This window comes from Lathamus discolor, chromosome 3, assembly GCF_037157495.1.
Source record: "Lathamus discolor isolate bLatDis1 chromosome 3, bLatDis1.hap1, whole genome shotgun sequence".
In the NCBI taxonomy this organism is placed as follows: Eukaryota; Metazoa; Chordata; class Aves; order Psittaciformes; family Psittacidae; genus Lathamus; species Lathamus discolor.
The window spans coordinates 130,253,199-130,272,965 of NC_088886.1; the positions used below are offsets into that span (position 1 = coordinate 130,253,199).

At 40.2% G+C, this 19,767-nt stretch overlaps 1 protein-coding gene across 3 annotated transcripts in view; it reads left to right on the plus strand.

Moving 5' to 3' along the window:
• The window catches only part of GBF1 (golgi brefeldin A resistant guanine nucleotide exchange factor 1), a 110,369-nt gene that overhangs the window by 59,532 nt on the left and 31,070 nt on the right, over positions 1 to 19,767 (plus strand). For all 3 annotated transcript variants that reach the window (XM_065671766.1, XM_065671767.1, XM_065671768.1), the window contains exons 4-9: positions 4,140 to 4,271; positions 9,218 to 9,336; positions 9,944 to 10,052; positions 10,409 to 10,469; positions 12,200 to 12,254; positions 18,668 to 18,803. In XM_065671766.1, coding sequence (XP_065527838.1) covers positions 4,140 to 4,271; positions 9,218 to 9,336; positions 9,944 to 10,052; positions 10,409 to 10,469; positions 12,200 to 12,254; positions 18,668 to 18,803 — 612 coding nt within the window. The remainder of the gene's footprint in view (positions 1 to 4,139; positions 4,272 to 9,217; positions 9,337 to 9,943; positions 10,053 to 10,408; positions 10,470 to 12,199; positions 12,255 to 18,667; positions 18,804 to 19,767) is intronic.

The following is a 19,767-nucleotide window of genomic DNA, read 5'->3' on the forward strand; positions in this document are numbered from 1 at the left end:
AGAGGTCTGAAGCAGCTTGTTTGCTGAAGTACTGGAATGGCTGGATGGGATTGCTGAAACGGGAGTTAGGTGCTTAAACATGAATTATCTATCTTTATAGATGTGTGTGTCTAAGTGCAAATAAACCATAGGATGAATGCAGGAAAGCGCTGTGGTCTCCCAGGAATTCCATCCTCATATTAAAATTGCCAACCTGAAGAGTTGGCTTTCTGATACACTACTTAAGATATTCTTCCTTTTCTTCTCAATCTTATGCACTAGTTAGGGCTAGCTGAGCTACTTTGGATGTAGTGCTAGTGCTGGTCTCTGTTTCCCTGAAATTTCATTGAAGGTACCTGTGTGAAAATAATGGGAAGTTCTTTCCTGCTGATCCCCAAAGCAGCCCTGGCTCTTCATGTAAGACTAAATCATGTTTTAATACAATTTTTCCCTAGGTTGAAGTAGATGGAAAAAGAAGGCTGCTGTAGGAATCCCTAATGAAATTTTGGTTTCCTTGTAGACACTTGTTCAGGTCTTTCTCTTGTAATACCCTAGGCTGAGGTCATGATTGTGGGGCTGATGGGGTTTGGGGTGGGTTTTTTGGTTTTGGGGTTTTCCCCCCGAGTTGCAAGTAGTTGCCTAAGCAGAGAACCGTGCCGTGTTTTCTAGTTCAAACACTGAGAAGGTTCTCTTGCTAAAAAACATACTTGGAGAAAGCTCTATCAGCAATTCTCAAGTCTGTCACTGGTTGTGGTTTCCTCATGTGTAATGCCTGAATCTGAATCTGGCAGAGGGAGAGCCAGAGTTGAAAATCAGAACTTTCTTTTTTCTGTTTTCTTTTTTTTTTTCTTTTTTTTTTTTTTTTTTGAAAGCTTTCGTAAAAGTTCAGATATCTACTTCCAAACATTCAGTATTTACTTTATACAGCCTTTGCTTTGGCAAAGGAACTGTTATAATTTATTTTATTGGCCTTTCTGAGGGTCTTACTTTCAGGAGAGCATAGAATTGCTTTACAGTTAGGTGCCAAAAAAGATCAAGGTTTTACGTAGTGTCACTTTCATGAAGTTTTAACTGGCTAAGCAGAACAATTCCCGTTGAAGACTATGGTCCTACCTTACCCAGGTATTGTGAAAAGAGCATTATTCAGCTCCTGCTGTTCTGTGTTCTAGATTAAACTTGAGCTGTGGTAGAAAAAGCTATCATGGAGTGCACCTTGCACTTACTGTTCTGAAAGGGCTGGCAGGTTGGTTCTGGACACTGCCATGTTCAGTATATAAGGCTATGAAAACCTTTCCAGGAGAGACCTGCTGAACTAACTTTGCTGAGCTCAATAGGAGAGTGTTAAAAGTATTGAGCTTTGAGTTTGTAAAAGTGTTACTTGACGAAGAACTTGCAAGTAGCTTTAGTGCCACTTTCAGATGCTGAACTGATACTTTAGCCAGTGAGAGTAATCTGTTTCAAGACAGGACATAGCAAGAATAGCTGCAGTATGAGTCTTTTTCTCAGTTCCTGATCTTCCTATTAAAGCAAACACAACTGCCAAGATTGATTCAAAAGGGAGCCAGTGGCCCCTGTAAGTCCTCAATGCCTACAAATCCTGCCAGCAAGAAGAGCTCATTGTAGTAATCAAGACTGCCCAGATGCAAACAGCTAGCAGTGTGACTGGTGTTCCACTGAAATTAAGACAGTAATCTTTTAGTGGCCAAATCTTGCACTAAAAAGTACTCTCTGATTAGTATGTTTTTAATTTTCGGTAACACCACACCAGCTATCCAGTCTGAAAGAGTTTTACAGCTTACACAGTCAGTTTCAGAGAGCTTAATGTAGAATGCTGTGTTACCGTAAAAGCTACAGTCTTTGAATATCAGAGAAGTTGTCCAGAGTTGCTGTGTAATCAACAGTATGTGCTTAATTAAATCCTAATTAAGACAAACCGTTTTGTGATCTTCATGTAAATTGGGAATTTCAGTTAGACTGCAGGGGAATCCAGTCTTTAACCACATCAATATTCACAGCTTTAATTGAAAGAGAAAAAATGAAACTACTCTCCACTCTTGTAAAACAAATTATTTGTTGTCCTGAAAATAGGAAGTGTGGTAACCTGTGTATCCTCTGCTAGGAAGTTTGTCTTCAGAGCTGCATGGGAGGAATGAGATGATACACATCTGTAGAAGTCCCATTTTTTCCACTAATCAAGGTGCAGCTTTTCCATCTTGGGGCTCACTCAATAGAAGGAAGCTTGAAGGAACTGACAGGATTGTAATTCATTCTATAGAAAGGATGAGTAGTGGGAAGAAGAGTTTTGAGTGTTGATCCCCAGTAGTCTTACTATATTTAATGTTGTCCAAGTGCTTGTGACCAGACAAGTGTTCTATAAGGCACACTTAAATAAACATTGTTGAAAGCATGTCTTATGATCCTCTGCATTTCTATGAGCTAGTAAGAGGTGACACAATTGTAATGTCACACCAGGATATTATCTTGAAAACTGGGGGACTTGTTCTTAAGCCAAAAAGATTGAATCATCACCTTCCTTTTAACCTCTCATAAGTTAGTGGTGTTGGACTGGTTTGAACTGGTGGCTGACTGGAAAGAGACTGCGTAATGAATCCCAAAGTTTCTCTAAAGCAGTTTTGCTTTCATTACCAGCAAAACTGTTGTGCTTTGTTGCTCTCCATGGTCTTAACTGTTTAAAACAAAAAAAAAACCCACCCTGCATTGTTCTTCCTCCTTTGCTTCCTCACCATAATTTGTCACAGTTATGTTAATATGCTTTCTGATAGGCTTTTTACTTTGATACTTAAGGCTTTTCAATAGGAAGTATGATAAAATGGAATTTCACTTATCTTAGAATCAGGAGATTTAGATGTGTTTTTTTCCTTAAGTAAAATAATTATGTTGGTAGATGAGAAATCAGCAGCTTGTCTAAGGATACAGGAATTACAGGATTTTTTCTTACCCGCCTCAGAGAAGCTCATACGCAATATTGGATCATCAGGAATATAAATGCCAGTGTTCCTGTGACACTATTAGCTATTAGACTTGTTAACTTTTATTAGGAACAAAGTGCAGGTTTTAGCAAGTTGAACCAAGTGTTTGTACTTAATTTTTTTAGTTTCAGGATTATCCAAGTTGCTTTTAATGTACTCTTCTTTGCCTGTGTAATGGCTGTATTGCAGTTGCCTTCAGCTGCTTTTAAATGATTTTTCTCCTAAGTCTCTCAGGATTCCTCTGAGCTTGGTTCCTTATGTTGGATTTTTTGATTGTTAGGGGGTTTTGGTTTGGGTTTTTGGGGTGGGGGTTGCTTTTTTGTCACTTTCCCTAGTTCTGTTTTTCCATTCCTATTTTTTCCTATTCTTTTCTGTATTTCTTATTTTTATTCTCAAAGCTTCCATTGATCATCTGGAAAAGTTTAGGATGCTTGTTAGTTGTTCTTTCACCAGTTCAACAGCTCAGTGCATCTGCCTTCTTGTACTGCAGCTTTAGAGAGAATACTTCCTGTCCAAAACAGCAAGTAGAGTGCTTTTTTTGCTTCTCTGGTTGAGAGGCTTACACAGGTATTCTGAGAACAAGACAGGAGGGTTTTTAAATTTATCTTTTGGGGTTTCTCCTGTCTTTGCCAAGCAAACTGGTAGTGTTGCAGAAACGCAATTTGTATTGGGGCATGACACTGTAAGAGATCCAGTTAACCTGGTTGTGCATTTGTACCATGTGTGTGCGTAGTAGGATGTTACAGAAGTGGAAGGTGGGGCAGGGTCTATATATATAGTTCATGGAATCACGCAAGTTCAGGAGCACTAGGAAAATGCAGCAATATCTACCATTTAGTTAAAACATGAATTTAGGCAGCAGTGGCTCTGTGTTGTTTACAGGCTGTTCTTACATTAGGATTTGTTTTAGAAGGCTCCAGAAGGATGTTCTGAAGATCACAAGAAAGTGAACTTAACAAACCACTGCCTTTAAAAATACATACATATGTACGTGTGTGTGTGTGTGTGTGTGTATTTAAAAGCAACCCTTATCTTCCCAGCAGACTTCAGAAACTAAGCTATTGCAGGCCTCTTTCCTCTGAGATTAAGCTTGCTGTAGATCCTTAAAGAGAAAATGAATCCTAATGAATGAAGTTTAATGCCTCCTTTAAATTATTTTTATTTTAACAGAGCTATCTGAAATTGAACCCAACGTCTTTCTTCGGCCTTTCCTGGAAGTAATCCGTTCTGAAGACACTACAGGCCCCATAACTGGATTGGCCCTCACCTCTGTGAATAAGTTCCTCTCATATGCACTAATAGGTATGTTATGTGGGACTTACCAAAATTCCACTAAATGCATCTCCTTGAGACGTGTCTTTGGTCAGAATATGTGCTTGCAGTCTTAATCAGGAGATTGGGGAAATAAGAAAATTGTCATTAATGCTGGGGAAATAGACATCTGCAGTTTCTCAGCATCATACCTGCTGGTCTTTCATAGCACTACAGCAATGGCTAGAAGTAGAGCTAAAGCTTCTAGCATGCCCTGACTGTTGCATGTGCTTATGGCCGCTGCTGGACTGTGGTAATTGGCAGCTGCTTTTTAATGCAGTCTGAGCAAAAGGGCCAGGGAGGGGAGAGTACCAGTTTGGATTACAGTGTTGTAATATGCATAAACACGGTGGAATTCATTTTGGTTTGTGGACTAATATTTCTGCTCCAGGGTGAGGATGGTTTTCTGCCCAGTCTGGCTGTCCAGTGGTGTGCCAGTACTCTTCACTTGTCACAGTTACCATGGCAGAGACAGTTTTGCCACTCCCAGACTTTGAAATGTGTGTGTTCTCCTTTATATTTGTGAAAGACTAACAATGTGCATGTGGTCAGTTCCCATGGCTCAGCTGGCTTGTAGTAACTCATTAGCTGGCTTTCTGTCTGCCTTCAATGCTGCTGTTAGTGGTGCTTGATTTTTTCTGTGTGAATTCTGTTAGTACTTTCTGATCATATGTGTAAGAATTACAAAACATGCCTATGTTTGTTTATACATAGTTTCACTTGAAGGAAATTATTTTACCCATGTTCCTCCCCCCAGGTTCAAATTTCTGTTCTTTTTCTCCCTTACATTGTAAGGGAACACTGTTGAGGTTTTGGCACTGTTGTTTTAAATAATTTATTCTTTGGCATTAGTGTGAGGGAAGTTAGAAAGTGCTTGATGTAGATGCAGACCACTTTTGAAAGAAGACCCAAAGTTTAAATTAGCAAAAATGGGGACTTGCAGGACAGGAAGGGGGAAAAAAAATAATTTTAAGTTTGATGGGAAGTTAGTGTATCAAGACATCCATTTGTGGTCGGTATTTGGTATAATTAATTGGCAAAAAATAACTAAAATTAGCAGGATTGCTGTCACTTCATAGGACAAAAAAGAAATCTTAATAAGCCTGTGAAACATGTCCCTATAAAGGAGTAAGCAAGGATGCAAAATATGTTAGTTTCAACATAGAACAGGGGGATGGACTCTTTTGGGCTTTTATGGTCTGGGTGGAATTAGAACATCCGGCTGGTATCACATGTCCAGGCAAATGTCTGCCCAGGCAGCCGACTACAAATACTTGATTTGAGGCAGAAACAGTAACAAACGTGGTTAAGAAGCCTAGTCTATCTCTAGTTAGTTGTTACTTAATCAGGTTACTCCACCTGTAACTGTTGCTGATCATGTGTCAAGGGGAGACCCTAGATAAAAAGACCCTCTGCCTGGATTATGTTGTGGAGCAGAACCTGTAATCTAAGACCTCTGTTGCTGCTTCAGGTGACATTCACAGCAGCCATGTTCTTTGTGCTGTTCCAGATACCACTGAGGCTGGGATTAATGGCGCTGACTGAACATCTGGCTAGGCTTGTGTTGTTAAATTAAAGCTTTTGGGTTGTATATTTCTCTTTGTAATATAAGATTAAGTTTACCTAAAGATAGGAGAAGTTTAAAACTGTCAGTAAGATACAAATCCGTTTCAAACTATATGTAGCAAGGAAGGATGGACTCCAGCATAACCACAGCAGGCAAATTTCAGTGTAGCTGATATTTGTGGTGTGTTTTGGGGCTGACAGGTAAAACCAGAACTCTTTTTCAACAGCTTCATTAGCTGTGTCTGTTCTGTGAGTGGAGGGCTTTGCTGTACACACTGCGTTGAAAACCTTCACGCTGGCAATGAAAGGACCAAACTCCTCTGATAATTTTGTTTCTTTAAAACAGCTTTCTTTTCCTAGTTCCTAAGTATTTCATTGGTAATCCTTGTGTTATATCTCACTGTTACTCTGTCACATGTCGGCAGGTGGTTATCTCTCAGCTTTTCAGGCCAGTATTGGGGAGGGCTTTATTTTAAAACCAGTTAGAAAAAAAATAATTCTTTAATAGCCTTTGAGATTTCTGATCTTAATTAGTCTGAATTGTGAAGGTCTGTTCTGAGATTGTTGGGTGCAGTTCACCAACAGCAGTGTGGAATCACAGCTCAGTTTGATAAATATGCTTGATATCACCGTACATATGTTTTAGTAGGAATAGCCTTACAGAAATTATCCTCTGCCTTGAAATAAGTACTACTCTTCCAAATGTTATAGTTGATAAATTGCAAAGTAATTTATAGAGTAAACTGTATAATCAGTAGACTCCTACTGATTTTTATCTCTCAGATTAATTATGTCCTTACTCAGCAGTTTTGCAGGAGCTAGCTAGCTAGCTGTCAGCCTTTTTGATGAGCTCAGACCTTAGCTATAGGAAGACTAGTGGCTGAAATGAAAAGGTATGTGCTTTTTTTACTAAACAGTGTGTCCATAGCAGCTTCTGGCTCCATTTCTACAGTTAATTTTCCCTGGTGGTCCTGAAAACTGCATATCCATAAATGAGTAGCTGTTGCTCAGCTGCCAGCAAGTGGACATGCTGTTTGGGAAGTTTAAAGCATGTTCTCCGCTCTACTTTCTCTGCCTCTTTGGTGATTTATTTTAGCTCCACTAAAGGTGTGGAGCAGGCTTCCGGCTTTCCTGGATTTCCCTGGTGGTTGAGAGCATGGATTTTCTGCTGTGTGCTTGTTCTTTGGTCGCCTGTTGTGAGAGTACACCCTGTATGAAGTGTGTGCATCTAGATGAGGTCTCCAGATCTTTGCACTGTAGGTAGCAATTTTCAAACTAATGTTTTCCTTCACACAAACTTATTTTTGTTAGTGATTCTGAGCCGGCATTGACATGTCTTTCCATGCTGTTTTCTCACAGGGGAACAAAGAAGCGGGTTGATCTTTTCTGTATCTTTTTCTGCAGAGTAGGAGTATCTGTGCTTTTAATTGAACTCAAGAGGTTTATAAATTGACCTGAATTTGCAGAGCTGTTCCAGGGAACCAGAACTGAAGTAGTCAAGCGTGTTATGTGTTGGGAGAGAGGTGTGTTTATTAGTGTTGAAGGTAAGGGCTAGAACAGCAAAGCTGTAGTCTTAGACCTGTTAAAGAAGCATACTCACAACTTGCTCGCATTTCCTTTTCACACAGACTGTTTATCTGTAACTATGACTAAATGTATCTCTAAGCCTAGAGCAACTCTTACCTACTGGAAGAGGTGGCAGTGCTCTACCTTTTCAGCAGCAAGTAGCTTTTCCCTCTTGTTGCCCTTAGGTGCTTTCAACTGTAGTTGCTGAGGTTGGTGAACAGTAATGTTAACCTAGGTGCTGGCATTGTAACACCACTGGTCTTTGCCTCATTTAATCGAGGCAACTTAGAATGACCCTCTATCACCATTAGTGGTTTAACCTGTAATTTCCATTTGTGAATAAGAGTGCATGGGGCACCAACATATGGCTGAATGTATTGCCTCTGGTAGAAGAGTGGTAGCTTCTAACTGGATTATAAGCCATTGTCAAAGGTACAAAGAGAACTGCCTTTGACAGCCAGACCTTTTCTCTAATGCTTACCAGTATCAGAGTTCGGTATTCCATTAAGTGCTGTTGCTTCAGTAGCAGCAAGCATGACCACTGGTCTTGGAACAGACTTCTTGATAGCTCTGTGAGGGGTTTGACTAGCAAACCAGTGGAACTGAACTGTGCAAGCTGAGTTTTTTCAGTGTGTGTGAGAGAGAACTATGCCAAAAGTAGGCAAGCTCTGCTCTTAATAGGATTGTATAAGAGATAGCAAAGGCAAAGTGCTGATTCTGTTCTGAAGTACAGTGATGCCATTTCAGTTTTGTGCAACTATGAGAAGTTTCTTATCCTGCAGACCTGCTTACTTTGGACCCCAGTAAGGGCAGCTTTCTTTAATACTTAGGTCTTAGACCCTCCTAGGTGTGAACACTACTGAAGTGAAAGAGGGAATCTGCGAAGCTCCTCTGCAAAGTATACAAGGTCTTGCTTGGTTCCTCTGTCAGCTTCAATGCTCACTGGAGTTCAAGAGGCCCTATCACTAATTAATAAGGTATTAACTGGTGTTTAGGTTGTTTCCTTTCATTCCTAATGACTGTTTAGGTAGGAAGGTAACAAGATTCTTGCCCAGTGCTGTATTGTTTAAGTGAGAATGAAATCAAAGCCGGAGACAGCTTTCCTGAAGCCACTGTAATGTGGCACAAGATATGGTTACTAGCAACAATCTCGTCCTAAAATTCTCTCAACTGCGCCGTTGTTTGTAGCTACAAAATACTGAAATGGGGAGAAGGAGCCTTGCTGAATGATTGAAGCAAGAGGCCTGCAACTCTGATATCTAAACTGTGATTGTGTGTGTCTGCTGTTTTCTCTGGGGAAAGCTACTGGTCCGTTCCTTCCCCAACTCCTGTTGCTTAGGAGGGATGCAGAACAAGAGACAATTTTTTCTTCTCAGTCTAGTGGAACCTGTTTGGCATTTTCTCCTCATGGGAGTAAATTTGAGGTTCCCTGTCTTTAAGAGCTGTTTTTCTCTTCATTCCCAAGAAGGAACAGAATGCATTTAACAGCTGATTGTGCTGTGTTGTGCGGAACAGGATACAGTCTTAAAAATTAACATCTAATAACATACAGAGTTGGTGGTAACTGAATTTGAATTATTTTCTTGTTAAGTTACATAATTTTACAAACGTAAAATGACTCTTGATAAAGTCTTTCTGAAAGCTCAAGTTTTAAAAACTTTGTGCTACTGGAGGTGAGTTTTGCTGTTGTCACACAAATTAAGGAAGCAGAAGTCAATGAAGTATCTCTGTGTAGATGTCTCCCCACAGAGGTGGTAGACTGTATGTGGCCTTTCCCTGTCATGTATTTTTATTCTGTTGCTCAGATCCCAGCCATGAGGGCACAGCAGAGGGGATGGAGAACATGGCAGATGCTGTCACTCATGCCCGATTTGTGGGCACAGATCATGCGAGCGATGAGGTTGTGTTGATGAAAATCCTACAGGTAAGTGGAGAGAACTGGTAATTACTATAATGGTTGCTGCCTGTTGTGGAACATATCCTGTTACATGGAGATGAAGTGGAGAGAGCAATGTTTTGACTCTGCGGAGCTTAGTGACAGACTTTATTTTTAAACAGATGGTTCATATACCTGTGGTAAAAGCTTTTCCAAATGAAAATAATTAAAAGCTTAAATAAAATTATTTTTAAATTAAGAAGCTTGATAATGTGGTAGTGTTGATAATCCTACCTTGTGCATGGTTTGTGTTAGTGAGCGTAAATCAAACATGGATCTCAAACTTATTTTTGAGAAAAATGTTTTGTAGAGACAAACCTACGAACTATACACCTCTTCGGACTGTGTACTTTTGAGCAGATAGCTAGTTACTGAGTTTAAAGACGGGGTAGCAGGCAGCATTATCAGACCTCTTTTGGAAGTGGGTTGGGAGATCATTCTTGTCTCCTAATCTGTTTTTTGAGCAGAGCGTTCAGTTTGAAATAACTTCTGGAAAACCCTTAGGTTGTCTGCTCCTGGCAGTTTGTCTTGAGGTAGCTAACCTCCTCTTGGAAATGCACGCAAGTATGGGATATCTGTGTGCTGTTTATTGCAGGTTTTGAGGACATTGTTGCTCACTCCAGTGGGAGCCCACCTCACCAATGAATCTGTGTGTGAGATCATGCAGTCCTGTTTCCGCATATGCTTTGAAATGAGACTCAGTGGTAGGTTTGTTCATACTTCTGCAGTTAAGAAACGGTCGGGTTTCCTCAGCAGGAACTAGTTCTGTCGCAGAGCGTGCAGCCATGGAAAGCTGCTGAGCTTTATGTTACTGTGTCTTTCTACAACTTGCTGGAAAATTTGTTAGCTCACGGTACAGCTTCGGGCTGCTTTTTCCCCAGCTTTGTGGCGCCACCTTGCGATGATCGGCCCATTTGCAGTAGTGCGGTGTTGGAGCTGGTTTTAATAAATTTGCCGTAATCTCTGTAAACAAGGCTCGGAGGGGAGTCTGCTTGGAGAAGCCTCTTGATAATATCACACTGAGTAATGACACCTGTGTTATTTGTTTTTGTCTTCGCAGAGTTATTGAGAAAATCTGCAGAGCACACTCTGGTCGACATGGTGCAGCTGCTCTTCACAAGGTAAACCTGCTTGTGTTTGCCTCAGCATTGCCGAGATGGCCCTCTAAGGACAGAAAGATTCCACACTTCCACTTAAGGGCCCTCAGAAAAATCATCCAAAACGGTCATTATTTAGAGGTGGAAGGGGATGAAGGATTTGGCACTTTTCTCTTGGGCTGATCCTGTTAGACTGCAGGGAGACAGAGGTAGGGAAGGTTGCCTGGTTTAAGGTGTCCTTTGAGGAGAGATGGACAGCTAAGTAATGAAGAGCTTTAGGATAGGGAACCAGTTTGAGGACAGAGAATGCAAACTTCGCTCAAAAAAAAAAAAAAAAGGGGAAAAAAGAAATGCTCTAAAAAACATAGCTCTCTTCAGGAGAGAGAATAGGAATGGTGTTGAATAGCCACATGTTGATTTCAAGCTGAGAGCTTTGACCTCTCATATCAAAGAGAATTTTAAACTCTTGAGATCATATGTCGTGGACAAATGTTCTGTCTTTTTCAGCGCCCTTCGGGTAATTAATTAAGATTACTCCTTTTAAGCTCAAGTAAGTTATTTAACTTCAAAACTGTTTCTCCTGATAGTGAAGTAATCATAGACTTTCTCTGGGTATTGTGAAAATGAAATGTGCAGATATATAAATACTTTCAGTAGGGAAGGCTTGCCGTAAAACTGACAGCTTGTGAAACACAGCTCATGATTATTTTTTTTTCCCATTGTCGCACTCAGTTCCAATTGGGATCTCACTTGTTTTGTTTCTTTTCCTCTGTGCACCCTGTGTCATGCAGTGGACTGGACAAATGTGAGGCAGAGTCAGAATTAATCTCTTCAGAGAAGAAACACTACATTGCTTTTTCTCCAAATGCATATGTGAATTTTATTTAGTGCGTATTCATTACTTATTACATATCCTCTTCTCTGTCCTTCCTGATAAGGCTTGGAGACATCACTGCCATCTGTGCCTGTGGACACTGGCATTAGAGAAGCAAATCAATGACAGCAACTGCAGGGGTGATTTGGCCATCTTGCTTTCCAGAATAAGAAACAGCCAAAGCTGTGCTTTTGTCCCCTCAGCAAGCAAAGATAGAATTGTGGTAAAGGAACAGAAGGGAGAGCAGGGTGTGTAGAGTTGTAGAGCTCTACACATTTGTCTCGCCTGGTAGCCAGGTGAGAGCAGTCTACCTCCTTTAACTCTGAGAGAGTGACTGCTTAGCTCAAAGCATTCAGCTTAAAGTTAGATCCACTGTGCACCATAATTGTGTTTATATGATGCAGAATAGAGGGGTAGCTACTGAGGTTTCTACAAAGTTAATGAAAAGGGTTGCCATGACTAGTAATAACATGTACAATCCAAGAGTCCTGGTGTGGATGACACTGGCTCAGCAGCTGTTTCTAGCAGCATAAGGAGACCTGTTTTAAACCAGTCTAATTAGTCCACGGCTGAAAACATACATGGAAGGAAAAGAAACTACTTATATCACCATTAACAATGAGAATCTGAAAATCAATGTAGCAAAACGCCTATTCATGCAAATCATGCAAAGCACCTCACATCTCTCTTTTTTTTTTTTTTTTTTTTTTCCATCAGCAGATTTTGGAAGGAAAAGAAACTAAGAGCATCTCTTTTTTTGTGAATAAAACCTAACTTTGGTCTTCTGATATCAACAGCCTGACTAGAAAGAGCAGTCTATTTTTTTTCCCTTGTTAATGCAAGAAAGCTTATGTATTTTAACTTGTCCTTTGTCTTTCAGGTTGCCTCAGTTTAAAGAAGAGCCTAAAAGCTACATGGGAACGAACATGAAGAAGGTAAGATTAAGCATCATGTTGGCTTCTCTTGTCTCAGGCTTGCGCTCATCTCTGTACTGTTTGTTTTCACAGTTGTGTTTCTTCATTCCTGCAAGTCCCTAGTTCACTGAAAGAGCATGTTTAACCGCATACATGGACATAGCTTCATTAATTTTATGGGATTAAGCCCGCATTGTCCAATGGTGAATCTTATTAATGATACTGCTGCCTAAGTGGGCCAGTCTGGATTCTGGGAAGAGCCATCAGCTGCTGTGCGCTAGAAAACCCCAGCAAGTTATGGGACCTGATGGTGATGTCGTCTGATTATTTGCTGCCTTCTGCTCTCTCTCCAACTTCCTTCTCATCCTTCTTCATTCACTGCAGGTTTAATGCTCAGCTCTTGGGTTGTATTTATCCAGTTTTCCCTATGCAGAAATGAACAGTTTTGAGGCTGGTGAAACAACATGAAAGCATTATGAAATTGGGCTATTGCAGAAAAAGCTTCCATGGCTTCCAGAAGGGGCAGCTACAGAATGTAGCAAAAGCCTTAGTTCACATGAGCAATGCCATCTCTATTAGCAGCCAAATAAAAGTATTCTGTTCTTTTTCTCCCTTTCCCTAAATGCACAATTTTCTGAGGGTGGAAGTTCCGGGTTTCAACACCACCATCTCCCTCTCTACAGTGAGTTTTTCAGCAGCTGGATTCAGTAGGGAAAATATCATAAATGTAACCTTACATGATGGTTGATATAAGTTTCTTAGGTGGAGGGAGGTCCACTTGAGGAACTCCATATATACTTCTATACATATATGTCCTTTATACTCCATATAAAGGATGTCAATGAGATATAGGTTTCTAGTGCTGAGAGTAACATGATGGGAAGAAAAGTGCTAGAGAAGAAATAACCACTGTTGAACTTGTGCTGAATGTACTACTTATATATGTTATAATTTCCACTCTGTTTTTATTTTTAATGAGTTAAGTGGCAACATTGGGTAAGTTAACGTTTCAGAGCCAGTATAGCAGTGTTTTGAGGACTGAATGCTTACTTGTAGGAATATGAAACTAGCTTGGGGCTTTACTACTTGTGTAGTAACCTAATGATTGCTTGTTTCCCTTGCTGTGGGAGAAAAGTGGCAAGATTTGTAATGATGGTAGGCTGACCTAAAGAAAGCTGAAAGAGATCAGGCTGGTGTACTGCAAGTATCAGAATTTGTTGTGGTCTGTGTACAGAAGGTGTAAAGTGAAGGTGAATTTGAACTTAGAAAAGCTACCCTTATCCAGTGATGGCTGCTCCCAGCTCGGTTAAGTGATGCTGTGTCCTGTGTCTGGTCTGTGCAGTTACCTTGTATTGTCTCTTTGCTGTGCATGCCAGGAGTCTGCCCTGCAGCCTTGCACTCTGCCAGGTTTTGTTTTCTTTTCTCTTTGGGTTTATTTTGCTTTGTTGAAACCATACATTTGCCTATCTTTCACAGATGTCTTCATGTCTCCTCAACAAACTGGAGCTAAGTAGTGGGGAACAGCCCAAAGCCCTGAACCAATTAGAGAGGGTATTGCTCTTTAAGAACCTGAAGGTCTCTCTCTCCCTTCTCCCTTATTACCTTACTCTCCTCTTTCTTCTCTTGTAAACACCACCAAGAGATAGTTATGTTGTGTGCAGCGGATCTCCTTCCACTCATTTGACACAGCATGGCTTTTGGGGACAATGCATGTAGCGGCTGCTTTGCAGTGTTGTGGCTGCAGCTGGGGCAGGCTTGTGAGGGAGAGACCCTTCTTTTACTGCAGCATTCGATGTCTTGGTGAGTGCCACCTAAAACACCATCACAGCATCCTCTGAAGTAGGGAGTAGAAGGGCATGGGCAAGATTTGACTCCTTTGTGGCACTGAAAAACTGAAGAAAAGAAATATTAAAAATTCAGGTTGCTCTCTGAAGGCTCAAGTGTTGTGTGTTCTGGCTTGTTTGTAGATGTAGCAGCATATCTGAGGAGTCTCTTGACTCAGTCTGAGCTTTGTTACTTGGTGCAGGGCTCCAAAGTTCAGTGCTCTCTATAAAGGTTTTTGGAAGGAGGCTGCTGGACCTTTTCAATGTCTTGACCATGTTTCTACTGAAATTACGCACGGCTCCCAGTATAGTATTTGCTAATGGAGGATGAGTGGGGCCAAACTGCATTACAAAGTGTGTTAATCCATGCTAGTTGCTCTAGAAAATACTTCCAAAGAAATACTGTACGTATGCAGATTATTGGGTTTGGACCAATCATAGAAAGCCTGAGAAACTAGATGAGATGGAACCCTTCTCAGTTTTCCATGCTGATTCACAAACTTAATGTAGATATAGTTCTCATCTATTATTAATTCTATATGGTCCAAAAGGGGGTGAACAGAACATTTAGAGAAATGTTTGCCATTCTTTTGTCCTGTGTCTGTGGTCAGGATAGTTAGGGAAGGCAGTGACTGGAGACTTGCAGTTTTAAGCAGAGTTGTACGGAAGGAAAGACTAAGACATGTTTACCTTTGCAGCAGAAATTGTTGTAGCTAAATAATGGATATTCTAGTGAGAATCAGGATGAACCTAAGTCTGAGTTTTCACAGGTTTTGGGGGTGGATTATGTTCATAGTTGCCAAAGATGCATAAATAACTTTCATCACAAACTTCATCAGTTATTGCAATACAGGCAGGTAGGTGAGATGACTGGAATGCATTGGTGTCTCCAGGACTGGACTGCGTTCTCTCTGCATGCTTTTGTGTCTTGAACGCTACTTGGTGTGCTGATCAGTTCCATGCTGCATCTAGAATGAGCTCGTGTTAAGTATAATCACTTTAGTTACTAATCATTGGCCCCTGCCCTTTTCTCTTGAGGCTTACAGTATCTTATGGAAAAACAAACGAGTCCAGGTAAGGTGGCTTATAGAAAACTGAGATCTCGCAGATCCTTTAAAAAGAATCTTGTAGTATTACATTTTTCTTCACCTTCCTAGATCTTAACTGGAGTTTTATTGTTAAAACGTCCTCTATCAAAGGAAGCATTTGGAGTCTTGTACATTTCTTTCTTCTGCAATTTTGTGTACACGTGAAACTCAGGTAACTCAGATAAATGTAATCCGCACTGAGTTCCAAGATGAATGAACAGTAGTTCTGAGCTCCTTCTTCTAAAGAATGTTTTTTAAATACTAATTTCAGGTAGGTTTACTGTGGAAGTACAAGCTTAATCTAATCTGAAGGATGCTGACAGTTAGAAAACTAATGCAACTATAATATCACTGAGCATTGGAGACGGAAGGAGAATTTGAGATTACGACTAAAATTCAGTAAATTTTAGTGATATAGTACATGTCATTTACCTGCAGCATTTAGTCAAAAGCAACCTTAGGTTTAAAATCTCAGCCTGTTAACATGCAACCAAGCTTTCTAGTGAAATCAGGAAATGACTTGGTATTGAAGGTAAAACCAAGCATTATAAATAGATCCTTTAGTCAAAGATGAACTGTACAAGTTGGGGGGGATATGTTACATTTTTTATACTAACATAAAAAGCAAGTGTTACCTTTTAATTCAATACAAAATACAGAATTAAAATGTTACTTTGTTGTCCTTTGATACATGTATTGTTTTAGAATTCCCAAACCCAGAGTTTGTTTGTTATAACAACATACAGCCCCTTGGCACTTTTGAGACATTTCTATTCAGCATTTCTGTTTGCTTTTGCAATTTTTTTTAAGCTATGCCATTGTCATTGTAGTTTTCTCCCTCTTGTTTATAGGAGATAGCAAAAGAAAAATAGGAGGGAGGGGAAATGATATGGAGGTAGTGCTAGGTAATCCTAGCAGGTAATTCTAATAAAAGGCTACCTCTTTGTATAGAATGTATTGTAGTGGATGGTATGAGTTGGAAAAGACCTACTGGGTAATTTCCCCTGTCTGTCAAATTGTCTCAACACCTCACATACACCCCACCCCTGAAGTATAAAGAATGGTTTATACTTTGATTAAATGTTTGGGATTCTTTAAAAATCACCTGAGTCTTTTTGCTTGACTGACTAAATGGTTTCCCATCCATGTGAAGCTGTTGTGACTCAGTCTCTGAAAGATGGCACTGGTTCATCAAAATGATGACAGATGGGCATACGTCTTACGACCCTCAAGAGGAGGAACCTTGGAGTTAATGCAAAGTACAGGACAGTCACTAAAAATTGATACTATGTCGGAAGAGAAGTGCTTTTTTGAAAGGGGTAGTGTTGAACTGAGGTTGTATTTGGTATCTGCAAGGGGAGATCAGAAGTAATACTTAATTGTCAGCTTGAGCCTTCTGATAGCCTGACCAAGGGACAAAAGAAGTGGGACTGATGTGGTTAATTCATAATAATACCTTGGCTTCGTTTTGCTGATTCAATTCTGTGCCTTCCTCCACCCGCTAATTTTCATTAGCAAGTAACTTTTTACATAGCAAATCATGGTAACAGGATACAGTACCTAGAGGCAAACTCTATTATTTTGAAATTATGCGAAACAGACTTTATTGGGTTTAACAGATAATGCTTCAAGGTTTCCTTTTCTACTTGACTAGTTTGGTAAATGAACTATAAGTCTTAAGATTTGATTTTATAAGTTGATGGAAAGGGAGAAAAAAACAAATAGGGCTATTTCTGGAACAGTTGGTAGGTAAAACTGTATGGTCTAATTAGCAGCTTAAGCCTTTGAGTAAAACTGTTGGTAATATATAAGGCTTGAGAGGTTTTTAAATTGGAAAGGAAACTACTAATAGAGGTGAAGCAATCTTATTTTTAGCTACATGCTTGTCACGTGTTTGTCAGAAGCTGTGATTTAGAAGGGGATTCTTGCTTCAAAATTTGAAGAAGTAGCAAGGAGCAAAGTAATTATGAATCTGTTAATTAACGAGCTCACGGGAACTGTAGTGTAGCTAAAACTTGGGGATTAGTCATCAAACATAGAATTTGTGGTGCAAAGAAAAGTTACACAAATGGTTTACTGCACTGGGACATAACATTTTCACGAGCTTTGTTTAAACGAGAAAAATGACAGGCCATGTACAGCAAGTTAAAATTCTAGCTGCAAAAGGGAAAGAGATGGAAAATCAAGTAGCAAAACCTACCTAGAAAGTTTACTGTGTGTAAGAAGAGTAGCAGCTGGCAGGAGGTAAGTTGCAGAAAAAGGGAGAAGCTAAAGAATATAGCTGTCTTCTTGATAACTTAAATCTGATGCTAGGGATATAAGAAATAAGCAGTATAAGCAGTATTATGCCTAAAATATAACTTAACTATGATAAATCTACAAAGAAGAATATCAAGTGGGAACCTGGTACTGAAACTTGCTGAATGGTTTCCACTGCATGTAATGTACCTGTTCAGTGGTTAAACTTTCACCCCAAATTGAAGAGGTCTGACAGCATCAGAAAAACTGACTGCAGCTAACAAATCGAAGAGTAAGTGCAGTCCTGCACTTAGAGGAACTTACTTCAGAAGGAAGCCGTTTTCAGGCCTGCCATTGCTATTGTCCATGTGGCTAAATGTCATACTGTTTTTAGGAAGTTCTGGAGCATCTGTGCATGCCTGCAGTAAAAGCGCACTCCAGCAAGCATCACACAGTCTGCATTGCTCCTGCTGTGGGTCTTGTTTGCCTGATCAAAGACCTGTATAAGAAGTAGAAGTAGGATGCTGGTCAAGAAGGATGTCAAGGATTAGGTTAGATTTAAATCTGAAGAGGAGTAGTGACAGAAGGGAGGTGAAAGCAGAATATGGTTTGTTTCTAAACCACTAGGGTAGTATTTGCAATGTGCCATGCAGTAGGAGTGGGTGAAGTGTTAGAGAAACACTTGTCAGTACTGAAGGATACCTGGAGGAAAGTGAACATGGCATTGCTATGAAGATCAAGAGTGAATTGACCCCAGAGATAAGTGACAGAGCTGCGGACTATAACGTGGGACTGGGTTCAGGCCCCATTCCCAGCCTCTTTGCATAGGTGGTGAAATTTTAATTGAGTATCAAACCTAACTACTTTATTTGATGCCCTTTAGAAGTCTGGAAACATTGGCAAAAGCAAATTGATTTGAGATATGCCTCTAGGTCTAAGATAATTCTTTATCTTAATGCAAAGCTAGGACATATTGATAGGGAAGAGGGAGTGCTGTGATAATTAGACTGTCAAGTATATATTGCAGCAGATTAACTGCAGTAAATTGTCCCTTGATTCAGACATGGAGTGTTGGCTAATATATGGGTAATGGGGAGTCAGGGGCTGGTTTGCATGATTTTGAGATGCTGGTTAATTTGAGTGATATATTTAAGTGCTGTTGCCTGACTTTGAGGGTTTTGAGAAAGGGTGTTTGTGGGTTGGCTTGTGCTATGTGGTTTTGCTATGCTGATATTCTTAATATTCTTAATTATTATTAATATTCTTAATGATTATTGGTTTTCAGTTGAAAATGAGAGCTGGAGGAATGAGCGAATCATCAAAATGGAAGAAACAGAAGAGATCACCAAGACCTCCTCGCCATGTAACTAAGGTCTCTCCTGGGACAGAACAGCCAGCAGCTAATTCTAGTAACACCACAGGTAAGTTGAAACCTGTTTCCAGAGGCCAAACAGTGCCTGTTCAGGAGCGTTTTTTGAATCTCTTTATCTAATTTCTTTTAACATGTTGGTTTGCATTAGATTTTTTCTTTTTTTTTTTTTTTTTTTTTTTTTTTATATTAGGTCAGTGACTATAGATTTTCAGGTCCAGGAGAAGGAGTTTGAAGGAGATGGAATAAATATCTGATGGAGGCAACTGTGGTCCTGTGGATAACCTGGCAGTATTTCTCTGCCTTCAGTGTGCCTTACAGGGTGGTTTGGGTTATGGACAGCTGTGTGGTGCAGAGAAGTTTGGTGATGCAGCAGGTACATGGAAGAGACTGAAAACAAAAACACTGGCAAGAGGAGAGCTAAGAGGAATGGAGCTGGGGAGGTTTCTTGCAACAGGAGATTGCTGACTTAAGTAACACATTCTTTCATGTGTTCCTGCAGGGTGTACCAAATGGTGTGTTGGTAATGAGGGAAAAGTGTGACTAAGGAAAATATACAGGTAGAGCTGAGGGCTGCAAAGAAACAGAGGTGTCAAGGGTGGGTGAATGAACACATCACTCACTACAGACGTAAAGACTGAAAGTGTGCACCCACAATCCATGAAATTTGAATTAAAGGCTGCACTCATTAAGGGACAGGGAAGTAGGGGTGTGCTTATGACTGTTATGAGAAGAACAGAGGCCTTGAAATGGTAAGGTGGTATGAAGAGGTATGTAGGAAAAAAAAGTAGAGGGAACAGCAAAAGTAGCTGAGATTGTGTGCAGGAAACCAATGAGTATACGCATGAATCCTTTTTCATGTGCTTTGGTCCAGCCTGCAGAAATAACACAGTATGTGACAGGAGACCTCCTTGGATGGATAAGGAGCTGCTGAGGAAAATTCAAAGGAAAAAAGAGGCTTATAAAAAGTGGAAGCAAGGACAGGCAGCCTGGGTAGAGTACAGGGATGTTGTCCG